Raw genomic sequence first — 16,107 nt, forward strand, 5'->3', positions numbered from 1 at the left:
GTGTGACCCTGGGCTCGCTGCGGGCAGGGGCGAGGAGGGGGCAGCAGCTCTGTGCAGAGAGGCGAGGGGCTGCGGGCAGCGCTGCTCACTCAGGTCACTGTTGCGCAGTGTGAACTTCTATTAACAGCACCCACCTTGGGATATTACAGTAAGTCATTGTACGTATCCTCCCTGCTCTGGGCAGGCTTGTTTGCTGTAGATGTGTGTCACAGAATCACTACGGTTGGAAAAGACCTGTAAGATCATCAAGTCCAACCATCAACTAACCCTACCGTGCCCACTAAACCATGTCCCACAGTGCCACGTCCACACCTTCCTTGAACACCTCCAGTGATGGTTACTCCACCACCTCCCTGGGCAGCCTCTTCCAGTGCTTCACCACTCTCTCAGGAAAGAAATTTTTCCTAATATCCAGCCTGAACCTCCCCTGGCGCAACTTGAGGCCATTTCCTCTCGTTCTGTCGAACGGTAGAACAGCAGTGTAATGCTGCTTGCTTTGCCAGGTCTGATCTTTTGCTGCGGTGGCAATGCTGGAGAGCTGGTCCCTCGTGGGAAATTGCCTGGGCATGTGCAGCTGGACTGTATATTTTAAAACACTACTTAATATGAGCAGATTTAATGCAAACCTTCAACTTTCTGGGAAAAAAACAACCTCTTCAGTCTTAAAGAGCATTGCTTGTTACCACCGAACTCTCATGGCAGAGCTGTTCTGTTCAAGTCGGCTTTTTATAACGATTGGCAAGAAACGCCCAGATAGTTACTGTTGTACTTTTATTAACAGCTGGAGGAAACTAACACTCCTTACGGTGCCCTGATCTCCTCTTTGCCTGCCGGGTACCAGCACTGGTTCCCTTGCTGGTCTGTTGAGTCGTGCCGTCTCTCGAGATTGATTTATAAAATGATGGATCCTGCCATAATGGGATAGCTCTGTATTCAAAGCAATGCAGTCTAAAGTTTAACCTAAAAAATTAATTTTATTTGTGATTTTAGAGTTAGTATTGAAACATAAGAAGTGATTCTTGACAGTGATGCGCTGCTTTGACTTTCGGTGAATGAATGAGAACTGGTCTCTTTTGCTTTAGGCTTTCAGGTGAGCTTCTGTGAAAAGGCCAAAGTAAGCTATCCAGTTTTTTACTATTACCCTGCTTTTTTTATCAATCTTGGTTGATTGAATTTGTCCGCTTTTTCTTCCAACTAACCAGCTGTGGCAGTCCTGCTCCTAAGAGAGCCTCCATTTTACACAGTGCTAGTGAAGTAAGAGCTCAATTAAGACTTTTAAAGGTCACTGGATGTTCAGGTGGCTTTATGCCTTCAGCTTTACCTGTAACAGAAGAGCAGCACTCCACCAACACGCAGTTACACTAATTGTAGAGGGAGTGTGTGGAGCACTAGGGATTTGCCGCCTGCTAAATTCCTACGAAGTACCAGCTGGGTGGGATTTGGTAGTTTGTTTTGCGCTTGTTAAAACTTCTGCTCAATGAAGACCTGACTTCTTACGTCCTTTTACTTGGCAACGAAGGGGATCATCAGCTTCCAGGTGAATACCTCAAATTTCTATCTTAGGAGCAGGCAGCGTGGGCGCTGGATCTTCTCGTGGGTCGCTCCTGGTCCTGCTTCTTTGTGAGAGGTGAGAGCAGGCAGAGAGGTCCGAGATGTTGTCCTCTGGGAACTCTATAGGATTCATCTTTCTTAGGCTTAGACTGTGCGTCGCTCAGACACCCGTTTGAAGTACCCTCTGCAGTAAGGTGGGAGCTTTATTAGAAACCAAGTCTCTGCTTTTTTTTTTCCCTTTTTCTTTTTAATCGGAATTGTAGAGATCTTATGACTCTGCGTTTCTTTCAATTTGCATTTAGATTTTTTTTGTTTACACTCAATATGCATATTTGTTGCAGCGATTCTAATATCTAGAGAGATAACTGCTAATGTTTTTTAAACAGTTGGTGTCTTTGGGTTTTATCTCAGTATACTTTGTGACCACTGTTCAGACACATTCCTTTGGAGATACTGTATATAAAAAATCCTTTGTTGTCCATAGCTTTTCACAGACTGATGGTTTTCTGTCTTGGAAGAGCTGAGAAGGACGTATGCTCCAGTGTTGCAGCGCAGAGGAAGCCTGTGTGTCAGAATTGCTCCCTAGGACAGGATTGGAAAACGCATTTTTATTCTTTAATCATTTTCTATTAGCAAATCTTTAGGAAACTTGGTATTTGAAGCAGGAATTTCAAATCTCTTTTGCAAGCTAGAGCTGTGTGGCAGGACTGGAGTTAGACTTGTAGACTCTTCTGGTAAATCCCTGAGACAACCTGAGACAACAGTGACGGAAATGTGAAAAGAGGTGGAAGAAAAGCATCTGCCCAGATGGGTGGTGGTCTGCTGGAGTCTGGACGGTGGAGCTGTGTTAACGGCTCTGCAGGTGAGACTGAGTTAGAGATGGGACTTGCTGCTGGGAACAGCTGGCACGCGACGTTTCGTATGAACCTTGGCAGCTTAAGAAGGTTGATTAATATTAATTGAGGACAATGGCTTGCTTTTGTGTCAGTCTCTTTGCCAGTTCCCAGTTGTCTGACACATTAAGAAGACTGTAAATGCTTCTGCAGGGTTTTAGTTATTTCCCCAGCAGTGCTTTTCATCTGAAGCTGGGATCCTCTGTCAGGCATAGGCAGTCCATGTGCGTTGGAGCGGTTCAAATCTGCTACAAAACAAAAAATCCTCAATAAATGATATTTCAGAAAAAAAAAAAAAAGAAAAAAGGCTTTGTCATCAGAGGGTTTTGCAAAATAATGAGGTTTTCCAGAGCTTGGCAGCTGGGTCTGATGGTAGGTAGCCCCTGAAGCAAACTGGGAATGAATGGGGTCCTAGGGAAGGGAGTTTGTTGTTTTCCTGTTGCAGGAGTTGATGGGCTCTGAGGCTACCATAAGCTGAGCACCAAATAACCAGTGAATCCTTTCTGAACAGCTCAGTTGACTGTGTTGGTTATTGCAAAGTGTAGGAAGAGCATGTGAAAAGCTTTGCCGGTGGCAGGAGAAGACTGTCCAGCACAGTGCCGGGGCTGCTGCCGTAAGGGCTTCAAGAGAGCAGGTGACAAAAAACGCTCCAGCAATCACCATGGATTTCTGACGTTGGTATTTTTGGAGTGAAAATTGGTTAGTGTTTCCAGCTTCTGAATCTGTAGTGCAGCTTGTCCTACAAGCGGCGGTGTGCTTCAGGCTGAGGAGATGAGGTGGCTGGTTTCCCAGCTGTGGTTTTGCAGTAGGCAGCACGGAGGTATGTACTGTAAGCTCCTGGCGGCGGCACGCTCGGTCATGGACCCTGCGCAGGGGCTCATTGCGGGTATGGCTGTAAAATACTTCCGTTAAAATTGCTTGTCTGACTCCTATGCCTGGAGGTAGGAATGCAGGTGGGTCAGACCTGAAAGGCATTAAAAAACCCCTAAACCAGTACTTTAGTACCTGCCTGCCAGCACTGCAGTTTACCTTAAAAATGGGGAAAATACGTAAGAGTGGTTGAAAAAATGGGGTTGTGCACTGGGGTGCTTTCAGTGCTGGGGAGCTCCTGCGTAGGGGAGCTCTTCACCCCAAGAAGGTGTTGTGATGGACATGACATGTCCATGACAGCCACTGTTGTGCATCCAAGAGGAGGTCGTCTTGGTTTGAACACCTGAAGTTGTATGTGGCCTGAGTTTTATTCCAGGGAAGGTTTCACATGCTGCTGAGGGAGACGAGTGAGTGTCTCCTTGCACGCTGCGGGGTTGTTGGCCTGATTTCCTTGCTGCTTTGGAAACCTGTGTAAAACATGGTCAATAGGCTGTTCTGCGGAGTTAGTCATTGAATCACAGGATGGTTTGGGTTGGAAGGGTCCTTCAAAGATGATCTAGTCCAACCCCCCTGCCATGGGTAGGGACATCTTTCACTAGATCAGGTTGCTCACAGCCCCATCCAACCTGACCTTGAACACTGCCAATGATGGGGCATCCACGGCTTCTCCGGGCAACCTGTTCCTGTGTCTCACCACCCCCATTGTACATTTCTTCCTTATGTCCAGTCTAAACCTGCTCTTTTTCAGTTTGAAACCATGGAAAGTATAGATGAAGGATGTAAATTTTGTTGTCAGGAAGTTTAACCTAATGCGGTAAGGTCCTGGGAGAGCGAACGTGCCTCCGGGAGGGGGGTCTTGTCCAGCCCGCCTGGGCGGGACTGGGGGGATCCAGGGACCCTCCTACCAGCATGGCCATGGCCACGGCCACAGCAGCCCCCTGCGCCGCAGGACACGCAGCGGGTGTCAGCCCGGAGAGCTGGTGAGAGAGGTGGCGGTGGCTTTATTTTCCCTGCAGATTGTAACTGGTTGAGTTAAGAAGTGAACTGTGAGGAAAGTACTCAAGAAGATTTTTTTGACAGAGGAAATACCTGATTTCTTCCTAGCAAAAATTGTTTACAGCAAAGACACATTTTGATGCTGAGTATTCTCCATTTAAAATCCTGCTGACTGTTACATAGTGACAGTTGTTTGCTCGAATTACCCCCTAGAGTATATTTTAATTGTAGTTTTTTCTTTAAGCCGTGTTTTAAAGTGTTAGGAGTGTAGGAGCTGACTTTGTGCATGTTACATGCAAATGTCACATTTATTTTGCAGGAAAGGATGATGGAAGCATTATAGCGTTTGTGAATTCTCTTACCCACTTAAAGGCTTTCTGTTTCACAGGCAAATTTTGTAGGTCGTGTTTACCAGCTATTAATGAGAATGACAGGAACTGTTGTTTTTTATTTAATTTATTTTTTCAAGTCCGCAGTCAGTGCTCGGTAACTTCTGGTAGCAAAACTGGTGGCACTTGCAGTGGGCAGGAGGGGTCTCGCTGGATCTGGCACTGGATGGCACGTACCTGTTGCCCTCTCCCAGTAAGTGATGGTTTCTGCTGTGGATCCACTTTTTTGCCAGAGGAACACCATCTAGCCTTTAATCTGAAGGTGGTTTTTTGTGCTGAGAAGGGAAAAGGCTGTTGCTGTTCTCCGTGCAGGAAGATCAAAGGTGTGCAGCGGAGGGGGATGCTTTGCAGATCCTCTGTTTGTTGTATATGAAAGGAACGTAACACAGATGTCTGAATTCCTCTTGTAAGCTGTCGAGAAGCGGCAGGATTTGATCCCCAGCTCTCCATAGCTCTTTCATGGAAAACCAGCAGCAAATCTCTCAGTTCAGGACGGCAGCTTTGCCTTACTGAATAATTTGACAAAACTGCATGCTGTCAGGTGAGGGCTGATTTTCTGTTGAGCTGTATTTGAGAGACCCTGGCAGTAAGCAGTCGGTTTATTAATAAACTATGAAACGAGGGGGAAAGGTTGCAGTGCGACCAACTTCCCGCTATCCTAAAAAGAGCAACTTTTTGCTGGCAGCTTCTGCTGTGTGCGCTGGGGTGCAGCTCCGCGAGGCAGCTGAACGCAATGCTGAACCTCCGTGGCTTAAAACTCCCCGTCCCGTTCCCGTGGCTTAAAACTCCCCGTCCCGTTCCCGTGGCTTAAAACTCCCCGTCCCGTTCCCGTGCCATTTCTTGCCCAGGCAATAGCCCAAGCGATTCTCTGTGTTGGCGTAGCCGGGCACCTGCCTGCGCCCGGCATCTGCCCTCTCCTGGGGGAGCACTGGTCCCAGGGGTGCTTCCTTCCTGTTTATCCTTTGCTGACAAGTCCGTTTAGCAGAAAGGGAAGGCTCAGGGCCTGTTCTTCCTTTTGTAGTTTTTTTTGCTGTTTCTTTCGGGCTTGCAAACCTCAATACTGAAGTGCATTTCCCAGACTTTGATATTAAGATCGCTTCCCAGTGTAATTTTATTTCTCCTCCTAAGAAGCTGTGTGGCATTAAAGGAATGCCACAAACAAGTGTATTTTTGTAGGCTAGCTGTTTCAGCGCTTTGGCTACTGTGCCAAATTTTTTTTTTTTTTTTTTAAATACCATATGTGTGTGTGCAGTGACACTTTTTGGAGTGACAGCCATTGTATTTCCATGGCAGCAAGAGCTGTGCTTTTATTAGGCTTCACTTCAGCTACTTTCTCTGGTTTTGTTTTGATAATGAATCAACTTAGTGTAACTTTTTGTGCTCTTGAGCACCAGCTTGCTAATCTTTCTGAACTGGTATTTACCACATCATGTGTTGGGTACAAAGTGCCCTTCAAGGGACACGGGAGACTTAAACGTGGAATAAAATGTCATGTTGTATAAAAGCAACAAAAGCATGCACGTTATACGGTTTACTGCCTATCCTGTACTTGACAGGTTGTATTTAGGGGGTTTAATGGGTGGTGTATGTATTATTCAAGAGTATTCTGAATAGGAGAGCAGGGCGGCGTGCTCCCAAGAAACTGGAGGAGGCTGAAGGAGAGGACACTGGTGCAGGACGGGTGAGCAGGTCAGTAAGGGAGCATTTTCCAAAGGGCCGCTTCTTCCTCTTGCGGGTGGAATGTGCTCGGGGACTGCGGGCAGGGCTTTGGGCGCTGCTCCTGGCCGGCTCCTGGTCCACAGCAGGGTTAGGCTCGCATCGCCGGCCCCGTCGCTGACGAGGAACCAGAACTCAGATTGAATCATCGCGGTGGCAATTTTCATGTGGCCTATAAATGAAGACTGAGACAGCTTTAACAGATACTTTTGTCAGAAGATATTCCTGATAGATATTTTATTTTACTAGTATATATCAGAACAGACTTTTCAGGATACTGACCTTGGTTGTTTTATATCAATAATTTTCTCTTATACCATGAATCTTAACATATAGGACACCAGAAATGAACGTGCGTATGATTTTTCTTCTTTTGTAACCAATATGTAAAGCTAAAGCTGTGATGTTCCAAAAAAAGTCTGCTTTATGCTTTTAATTGCTGGTGAAATTACTGTATTATATCTTTCTGATTGAATAAATTTGGGCAAAATAAGAAACGGAAGCAGTCCAACTATTAGATATGAGGAAGTAAAAAAAAAAAAAAAAAAATCAAGGACAACTCAAAGGAGAGTCTTATCTAATGAGCTTCATAAATGATGTTAAAACTGGCTTATTCGAATCAAATATCCTTTACATTTTAGACATGTATTTCATACTTTCGGGGAAAGCTGTCTGCTTTAACAAGACTGGTTTTGCTAAATTTGCTAAACTGACTTTATAAAACGTTGGGACTGTGTTTCAAAACAGAATAACACATCTTTTGAAACTTAATTTATTTAGGAAAAAAAAAAGCCTGGGTTGTTTTTCTTCTTTTTTAAAGTAAGCAATTTGGATTAGAGTGCTGTCTGCTATAGCCCGGGAAAAAGAACAAACAGATACATTGAGACCTGGTGAAGTTTCAAAGTGCTTTTCCACATTTGAATACGAGAATATGTGGAACATTTGCATTTAAGAATATGTGAATATTTGAATATGTGGAACAGTTCGATGGTATTGTTCATGGGATCTGCTGATGCAAGATTTGATACTCATCAGGTTAAACTAGCAAGGAGGTGGATTAAAAAAACCCCCAAACCCGAAGGGAAGTGGTTTGTTGTCACTGGGTAGTTAATCTGTGGAAACTGCGGTACGCTGTGTTGGGGGTGTTAAAAATGTAGAGCTGATGAAGAGCATGGGCAAGTTCTTGGAGGGAACGGTCCAGTACTGCTGCGTACGGGGGGCACCTCTGGGCGAGGAGGTCGGTGGGTGCGCGGCCGGGAGGTGCTGAGAAGCGGGGTGCATGCTTTGCCTGATGGTGTACGGTGCCCTACACCTTCCCGTAGGCCCTGGGGAGACTCAGCAGTGAGGTGGGACATCTGCTCTGGCAAGGTACGGTTGCTCCTGTGTTGAGTGAAGAAAGCGCTCCCCACCCCACGTCATTTCAGGAAAGGAAGGGACAAACATACCTGCAAAATGGGGTGTAAGCCCCCTGCCCTGCGGCATCGAGCCAGGTAAAACGGCACGCCGCAAATGCGGTCCCACCTTCTGATGGGATGAGGTGGGGTGGGATAAAATCCTGATCTTGATTAGTGTGTGCCTGTCTTGAAGACTGTTAGCTGGGATGCCGTTGATGGATGGAATTGAGTCCTTCAATGATTACTAGATTTTTTTTTAGGCAGTTCCTAATGGCTGTATTAGGAGAAGGGTGACACTGAAAAGCTTGAGTGCTGGATGGCATACTAAATTCTGCTTTCCGTTAGTGAACGTAAACTCTCATTTCAGTTCTCAATTGATCTTAATGTTTTTAACCTAAACACAAAATGGTGGAGTCTATGATTTTAGTTTGATAGGGAACTCTGTTGCCATTGTTGTATTCCTCAGTGAGATTAAATTTAGTATTTATTGTAATTCACATATGCGGCTGTATTGAGATCTTTTCTTTTAGTTAAATAGCTTCTTTCACTTAATGTTCAGAAATGTCAACAATAACTAGGAATATATATTTTGGAGGGAAAACAACATTTTGCAATGTAACATGGCTCGTTTATAGGTATGACAGGGACTAAAGCTGGCAGCTAGAGGCGAAGCATGAAAAATACCTGCTGGATGTCTCATGGCGAGAAGACTGCTTGAAAGGTAGAAACAGTTCGTTGTAGCAGTGTCTTGGGATTTCTCAAATAGCAGTAGAATAAAGCTGACGTGATTCTTACCAGCTTTTGTCCATAAATTAGTCATTTGAATTATTTGCTGTAATTTATAGCCCTGCTTGTTCAGACTCTGTTTTCTTGTCCCCAAGCCTTGGAAGAAGACAGTTTCAGTAAGGAGAGGGGTGGCCAGAAATGGCCATGACTTGCACAAGTAAATGTTACTTTTCACAGGCACTGGCTGCTTCTCAGGAGAGTGTTCAAGAGTAAGTAATGAAAATCAGAGTGGATCGGCATCTCCAGGCAGTCCCCTGCCCCTCCCAGGAGTACAAAACCTACTTATTCTAGGAAGAGAAGAATGGCAGTTTGATGCTGCCTGGCATCGTTCACAGACGTGGGACTTTGAGGTAAATACAAATTCAAAACCATGTGTGGCCATGCCTTGCGCCCCTTGGGCTGGATTTATAAAATGCCTAGAAAGTGTTTCTCTGCAGGAGAGGGCAGCCACGGGGAGTATTCAGAAACTACCGGCCGGAGGGAGCTGTAACTTATGGGCCAAGCGCTCCAGAAAAAATTTTGTTCCTCCAGGGATGCTGAAGCCTTACACCTCCTAAGCAGTTGGGAGTTATGGGTGCTAAGCAGCAATACCAGGGTGCCCCTTTCAATACCTGCTGCCCTTCGTGCTCTCAAGGGTCTTGAGGGTCCAAGTGGTGTCCTGCCCATTTCGAGACAGTCTAGGAATTGCTGGCTACGCCAGTTAGGTTTTGATGAGCTACACAGAGTATGTTTCCACGTTCATACTGAGCAATTCGTGTAGCAATGAGCTTTCAAGGCCATGTACTGTGTGATCCCCCCATCCTTCTGTGCCCGGAGCAGTCCAGCACTAGGGAAATGCAAAGGAAAAGAAGTAAGAATCAGCGGTCTTAGAGGGATGGCAAAGTGAAACCTTGCGCAGAGGTGGCTGGTTTGGTGGGTTACAGCCATCAGTTCTGTGTGTCTGATTTAATGCTCTGGTTGCAGGGTAAGTGAAAAGTAGTGGCGTTGTTGAAGGAGGCAGCACTGCTTTTCTCACCCTTGCCTGTGCTAGCTTGTAGTGTGAGCAGCTAGCAGACAGGGTGGTCGGGGTAGCAGTCTGGGTTAAAACTAACCCGGGGGGGGGGTAAAATCAGGGTTGAGCACCTGTGGGAGAAGGCAGGGCTGCTGCTTCTGGGGGTAACCCAGGTGTGAAGTAACTGGAGATCCTGCTGTGCTGATTCTTCATGATGGCAGGTCTTCCTTCGGCGTGACATTGCAGTGCCAAGCACGGTGAGACCCAAGTCCTAGGGTCACGGCCTGCAAATAATGCTGCAAGATAAATACATAGTATTAAAACCCACTTTTTTACAGTAATAAAAAGGTAACTTGTTGTCATTGGAGTTCCTGCCCTGGGGAAGGAATGGGTTTATGTCCTTCTTCAGGCGAGTGCGTATCAAGGAGCAGAATGCTTTGAGCTGGGTGGTAGAAGGAGACCAGAGCTCTCAACAGAAGTTACACCTCCTGCCTGTGATGCTGGAGCCAAGGTCTTCAGAGGCTCAGTTTCATCCTACTAGAAACACCGGGATTTTACTCATCTGGAACCACACAGAAAAGGAAAACCACAAAACCATCAGCTTCCTGCTTTGCAGGTTAATGTGATGCAGCTCTTCGTTTCTTTATACTCTTACTTTCTGCACAGTGTTTGCTCCCATTAGGAATGGCTACATTAAGATCAGTAGTTATATTATATTGGGATGAGTGGCTGGAAAGCTGCCCTGCAGAAAAGGACCTGGGGGTGTTGATCGACAACCGGCTGAAGATGAGCCAGCAGTGTGCCCAGGTGGCCAAGAAGGCCAACAGCATCCTGGCCTGTATCAGAAATGGTGTGGCCAGCAGGAGCAGGGAAGTGATTGTGCCTCTGTACTCGGCTCTGGTGAGGCCGCACCTCGAATCCTGTGTTCAGTTTTGGGCCCCTCACTACAAGAAGGACATTGAGGTGCTGGAGCGTGTCCAGAGAAGGGCGACGAAGCTGGTGAGGGGTCTGGAGCAGAAGTCTTATGAGGAGCGGCTGAGGGAGCTGGGGTTGTTCAGTCTGGAGAAGAGGAGGCTGAGGGGAGACCTCATCGCTCTCTACAACTACCTGAAAGGGGGTTGTGGTGAGGTGGGTGTTGGCCTCTTCTCCCAAGTGATGAGTGACAGGAGAAGAGGAAATGGCCTCAAGTTGCGCCAGGGGAAGTTTAGGCTGGTTATTAAGAAAAATTTCTTTACTGAGAGAGTAGTGAAACATGGGAACAGGCTGCCCAGGGAAGTGGTGGAGTCACCATCCCTGGAGGTGTTTAAGGAACGTGTGGACGTGGCATTGTGGGACATGGTTTAGTGGGCATGGTGGTGTTGGTTGATGGTTGGACCTGATGATCTTACAGGTCTTTTCCAACCGTAGTGTTTCTGTGATTATATCCTCTTAGATCTGTCCTCTCTACACTAACCAGATGTGAGCTCTTTGTTTAGAGTTACAATAACTGATATACCAAAGCTATAGTCTATGTAGTTTATTGCTGCGGACATTTGTTGCTGCAGATACCTTGGCTGTTGGTTTGGAGTCAGAGTTGGTTATCTGCAGCTATCCAGTTCTTCCTTTGGGAAGAAATCTAAGTGTTGTAACGCTTCAATCTGTATTATCTTTGCTAACACGAATGAAGATTTCTGTCACATAGGTAAATATCCACAAAAATTATGAGAGCAGCTGGCTGCTGGCCTGTTAGAGGCATTTTCGGCAATCTGCCGGGCTCTTGAAGGTGGCAGCGCTGTCACCAAGTCCCTTGCTGCATCCAGCCTTCAGTTGAGGTGTGGAAGAGGTTTGGTACCTGCTGCCTTCTGTCCTTCCAGCGTAGCAGCGAGGTTCACTCCTGACGTTTCAGGTGTTTTGGCAGCTGAATGAGAAGATCAGGCAAGAGTGCTATCACCGTGCGACTTTGTGTAGAGGTTTTGATGCTGCCAGACTATTAAAGCTGCAAATTGTGTTGGAAGCACCAACTGTTGGATGTTGCCTGGCATGTCTCAGCAGTGTGAAATGGGGGCTCCTTCTATGCTCTTCTTCCTACAGCATATTACTATTTCATATTGAAGGCTTCAGAAGACAGCATAAAGCTGGAGTTTTTATCAGAGCACACGATGTTACTTTTTTTTTGTGTACGAAAAAAGTGAACCCAAAAGCTGGGTTTCGGAGTGCAGTGGTGTTATGTTTAGTAGGGCCTCCGAGCGCTTGTTAAAAGTGTGTTATTTTGGTGCTAACAAATAACTGGACTTACAGGTGCATTTGGCTGTTTCCACTGGATTTCAGCACAAAGAAGGGTTTGAACAACGTAATGGAAAATAAACCAAAGTTTGCTTAAGTTTTTAGGTTTTTTGCTTTTTTTTAATTCCTTGCGGTGTGAATTTTTCTTCATTTTGTCCCTCTCCAGTTCTGTGAAAAGCAAAGTAATTATGGTGCTCAGAGAACAGCTATGACATGGTAGCGGGGCTCTTGTGGCCGTGGTGAAGGTGTGCTGGGCAGACCCTGGCACTGGGTTTGCGTATGTCTGTGTGGCATCGAGGACCTGCTGTCCTGTGAGACAAAGCGGGAGCGTGTGCGGACACGGTGGAGGCGACCAGACCTGTTGTGTGGCCATGGTGAGGTTCATGCTGCTGCTGTGCTGGACGGGGCTACGGAAATTCAACAAACTCAGGTTGCGTCTCAAATGCAAGTGCCAGGGAAGGACCCGTGCGACAAGGGGAGAGGGCGGATGGCGACAGGGTGTTGGGCATGGGTGGCAGCTCCTGTCTCTTCTGACAGCCTGCACGTACCTGTAGCTAAGCTGCTGGGGTGGGCTTATGTTGCGCAAAGTGCCTTCGTGTCTGAGGGCTGGAGAGCCAACTGTTGGGTTGAGTTGTGTGAACTCCTGCCAGCCTGGCATGACAGGGTCTGAAAGCTCTCAAGGAGACAGGAGGATGGGATACAATCAGGGAAGTGAAACCCAGAGACAGTTATTAAATACAGGGATACCATGGTTGGCTGAGGGACTCCTTGAGCTGAAAGTGGTTGGAGGCGGAGAGAATATCTGAAAGAAGGATGTCATGGCGTTGGTTATTGCTCTATTCGCTGGCATCTTCTCGGGGGCATGGTGGGGCTCAGGACACTCTGCTAGGTGGACCACTGCAGCTGTTCTTATGCTCTGTGTCTTTGGGTCTAGCCCTTACCTCCTGAATTATAACATCTTTTTCTGAAATTCCAAATTGGAGAAGTACAAAAATAGATCATTGCCTATCTACAGGTACCATTTTTGAAGCTTAGCGTAAAATTGCCTTCGATTTAGTGTATAAAAGTTCTCTGAAGAAGGAGTTAAAAATAATAATAATAAAAAAAGTACTTTCAAGGACAGCTAAAAGCTTTGATATGTTCTGTAGACTTCTGTTTTGATTTCTTGCTTAGCAGTTGTACATACATCCATTATAATTCAGCAGAACTAAGCAAAAATACTTTTTGGGACCAGGTGTTCCGAGGCGTTTTCAAGATCCAGACCAAAATCTTTCCCAGTGCAACAATGCAGATAGATAAATATTTTTTAAAGAACCTTGCAGCTGAGACCAGGCTTTCAGAAAGGCTTACTCCTCTTTAAGTCTGTAAAAGCAGTGATTAGATGTTCCAAGGACACCTGGGAGCTCACAAACAAGGAAACCACCTTACATGAAGCAGATCTTAACTTGAAAATTTGGCTTGGTGTATTTTTAGCTATGTGTAGCTATCAGGTGATAGTATTTGGAAAAATGAACATATATTGCAAAGTTTTGGATCCGACCATGGAGATCTGCTGCACTCGCATTGCAAAGGATTATTTCTTGTGGAAATAGCGGTCAAGTGGAGAAGCAGCTGGGTTCTGGGATCAAAGCACACTGGATTCTGGAGCATGTTAAAAGCTTGCTCCAGTATGAGTGTCTTCAGCCTATCACAAGTTATTTCCAAAGTTTTATTTGTGCTTGTTAGTGCAGCTTTAACATTTTCTCGCACACGCACTCTCTCTGCTTTACCTTTTTAGTTATTCAACCGGTCAGTGACAGGTAACACATGCTGGGAACTATTCTTTTTCCCCTGACTCTGAAGGGTTCCTGAGATGTTCCTCTCAGCCTTCCCTTGCCCGGTTTGACTGGTGGTTGTTTCAAAACAACTTAATCCGTTTTCTTAAATATTTACTCTATGTGTGTGTGCTGCATGTGGCTGATCAGTAAACGAGATGACAGCACCCCAGTGGTGGCATCCGTGTGTGTGCACCATGAAACACTCTCATGGCTTGAAGGTGAAGCAAGGAGACAGCGTTGCAGTGGTGGCACCCTTAGGTGGTCCTTAGGCTGAGCTCTGGCTGGGCGAGTCGTGCTGGCATTGCCCGCTTCTTCAGTACCTGCCTTGTTGGCTCATCCTGTGCTGCTGAGCTGCATCTCGGGTTCCCTGGCCCTCTGCTCAGGGAGCAGGTTGTGTCCTGTCCTGCCCGCTGCCCAGTTGCCTGTGGTGCCATCCCAGCTCCCACCCGAGCAGATGGCCTGTCTGTGTCCCCTGGTAGTGCTTTGGTACCTACGCACGTCGCGCAGAGGCTGCCAAGGTCTCGTTTTAAGGGGAAATGTGAATGTAGAGTTGCAGTGGGAGCAATATCTTTTGGGGTCAGTGTTGCCTGACTGACCCTGTGCCAAAACCCCTTGTAGAAAAGCAGCGCTTTGTCAGGCAGCGTCCTCCACATAGATGATACGAGGCTCAGAAAATACCCAGTTGGTTTAACAGGCTTAACAGGGAGAGACAAAAATGAAGCCTCCTGTGCCACGGGGATGTGGAGCAAAATGTTCTGTGGTGGGGGAGAGCAGCACTGGGACGGGGGGAGCTGGGGAGGGGGAAGGCAGGGACAGGGACACTGAAGTCCCTCTCACAGCTTGCTGCTTCCTGAGAGGTAGCAAGTGACAACCTGATGAGCAAAGGGCTGGAAACCTCCTGTGCGGCAGCCCTTGGGAGAAAAGCAAGAGACAAGAGAGGGAGGCACGTGCAGGAGGAGTCGTCAGATGCTCCCCTCGTTTCTGTTGGCATCTTGGGGAACATTTTGCTTAAATGAGTCCAGATTCACTCTGCTAATCCCACCTGAGCCATCACTGACTCAGAAAAGAGGTCCATGGGGCACTGTGAGAGGATTCTCAGCAATTACGCTTGAGAAATCCGGAACTGCGGTGTCAGGAGATGCCTCCTAGCTTGGTGGCCAAGGACTTTCCTTGTCTTTCCCTATGGACATCAGGGCAGCGATTCCTAAATCCCAGTGCTGTTTCTTGCTTTCAGCAGGATCCACTTGTGGTTTCTTTTCGGAATTAAAAAACCCAATATACTAACACTAAGGTGGACAGAATTGGTTGCTTTCCTGGGAATAATTGTGTCTTAAAATGGAAAAAGCCCCCCCAGTTTCTGGTTCTGGCTATTCTTCCCGATCCGTGGCTGTAGGGCTCTTGGCAGCTGGGTTCGAGGTGTTTATCAGAGCCAGTGGGATGCAAGCTGTGATTGACATTGCCACTTTTCTGGCATAAGGTAGCTAGAGGGATGATGGAAACATACTTGTTGCTTTATCCAAAGAAACTAAATCCTTTCCATTGACCTTAAGCAAAGGCCTCAAGGGCAGATTTTTCTCCTTGATTTTTAGTCCAAGTACAGGCTCCTAAAATTAAAGAAAAAATAAAAATCAACCAAACCCATCCCCAGTCCTCTTCCCTACAGTATGTTTTAGAATTCTTGCTGTGCTCTTTCATTATGAAAAAGTACCTGGCATGGCCCTGGCATAATTTATTATTTTTTTACACCAGGAAAGGCTCCAGGTGCCTCGCAATAAATTTCCCGGGGCAGCATCACCATTTCCTTCTGACAGCAGCTTCGGTAAGGTCTCTGCAGGATTATACCACGGCTGCCTCAAACACGGGTAGCGTGAACATTTTGCAGTATTTGTGACTGAAACAAAGTGCAGCTTTGAGAGCAGCCCCGTTTCCACAGACGTCTGGTCCGGCAGCACCTCCTGCTTGCTGGCCGGTTGAAGGTCCTTGGAACAACTGGACCCTCCAGGTTCTCTCCATCGGTGTTTCAGCAGGCTTGGCATTCAACTGCAACTATGAGTGATGCGTTAAATAATGCTCTCCAGCGAGAAATTGCCCGAACTCCAGTTTGGGAGGACAGCTGCTGTCTAATCTAACAGCAGTGCTACACTCTCCTCTCTCGGCAGAGAGCTGCCCGTCACAGCCTGGCACGAGCACGCCTGCGCGCCTCGCTGCGCCTGTGCAGCCACGTGCTGTTATAGTCAGCACGCAACACTTGCCCAGGCACACATTTAAACTCTTCTACCACAGCTCATCTGCTCCCAAGGCTCGGGTAGTTTTAACTGTGTTTATGGCTGTTCCTATGAATGGTATTTCCATGCAGGGTAGTATCAGGGATAATAAATGCTAAAGGTTAATTGTGGATTTTGGAGATTTCCGAGACTTCAGGTCTTTGCTGCTGGGAGTTTC

At 46.7% G+C, this 16,107-nt stretch overlaps 1 protein-coding gene across 2 annotated transcripts in view; it reads left to right on the top strand.

The window, feature by feature from the left end:
- Window positions 1-16,107, top strand: part of MAP2K4 (mitogen-activated protein kinase kinase 4) — a 105,400-nt gene that overhangs the window by 16,156 nt on the left and 73,137 nt on the right. Inside the window, exons 2-3 of one of the 2 annotated variants that reach the window (XM_059828128.1) lie at window positions 1,083-1,114; window position 3,499. The exons of the other annotated variant lie outside the window; for it this stretch is intronic. Of the exons in view, the coding sequence (XP_059684111.1) occupies window positions 1,083-1,114; window position 3,499 (33 nt within the window). The remainder of the gene's footprint in view (window positions 1-1,082; window positions 1,115-3,498; window positions 3,500-16,107) is intronic. 2 annotated transcript variants of the gene reach the window in all.

Source organism: Gavia stellata, chromosome 22 (assembly GCF_030936135.1).
Source record: "Gavia stellata isolate bGavSte3 chromosome 22, bGavSte3.hap2, whole genome shotgun sequence".
Classification (NCBI taxonomy): domain Eukaryota; kingdom Metazoa; phylum Chordata; class Aves; order Gaviiformes; family Gaviidae; genus Gavia; species Gavia stellata.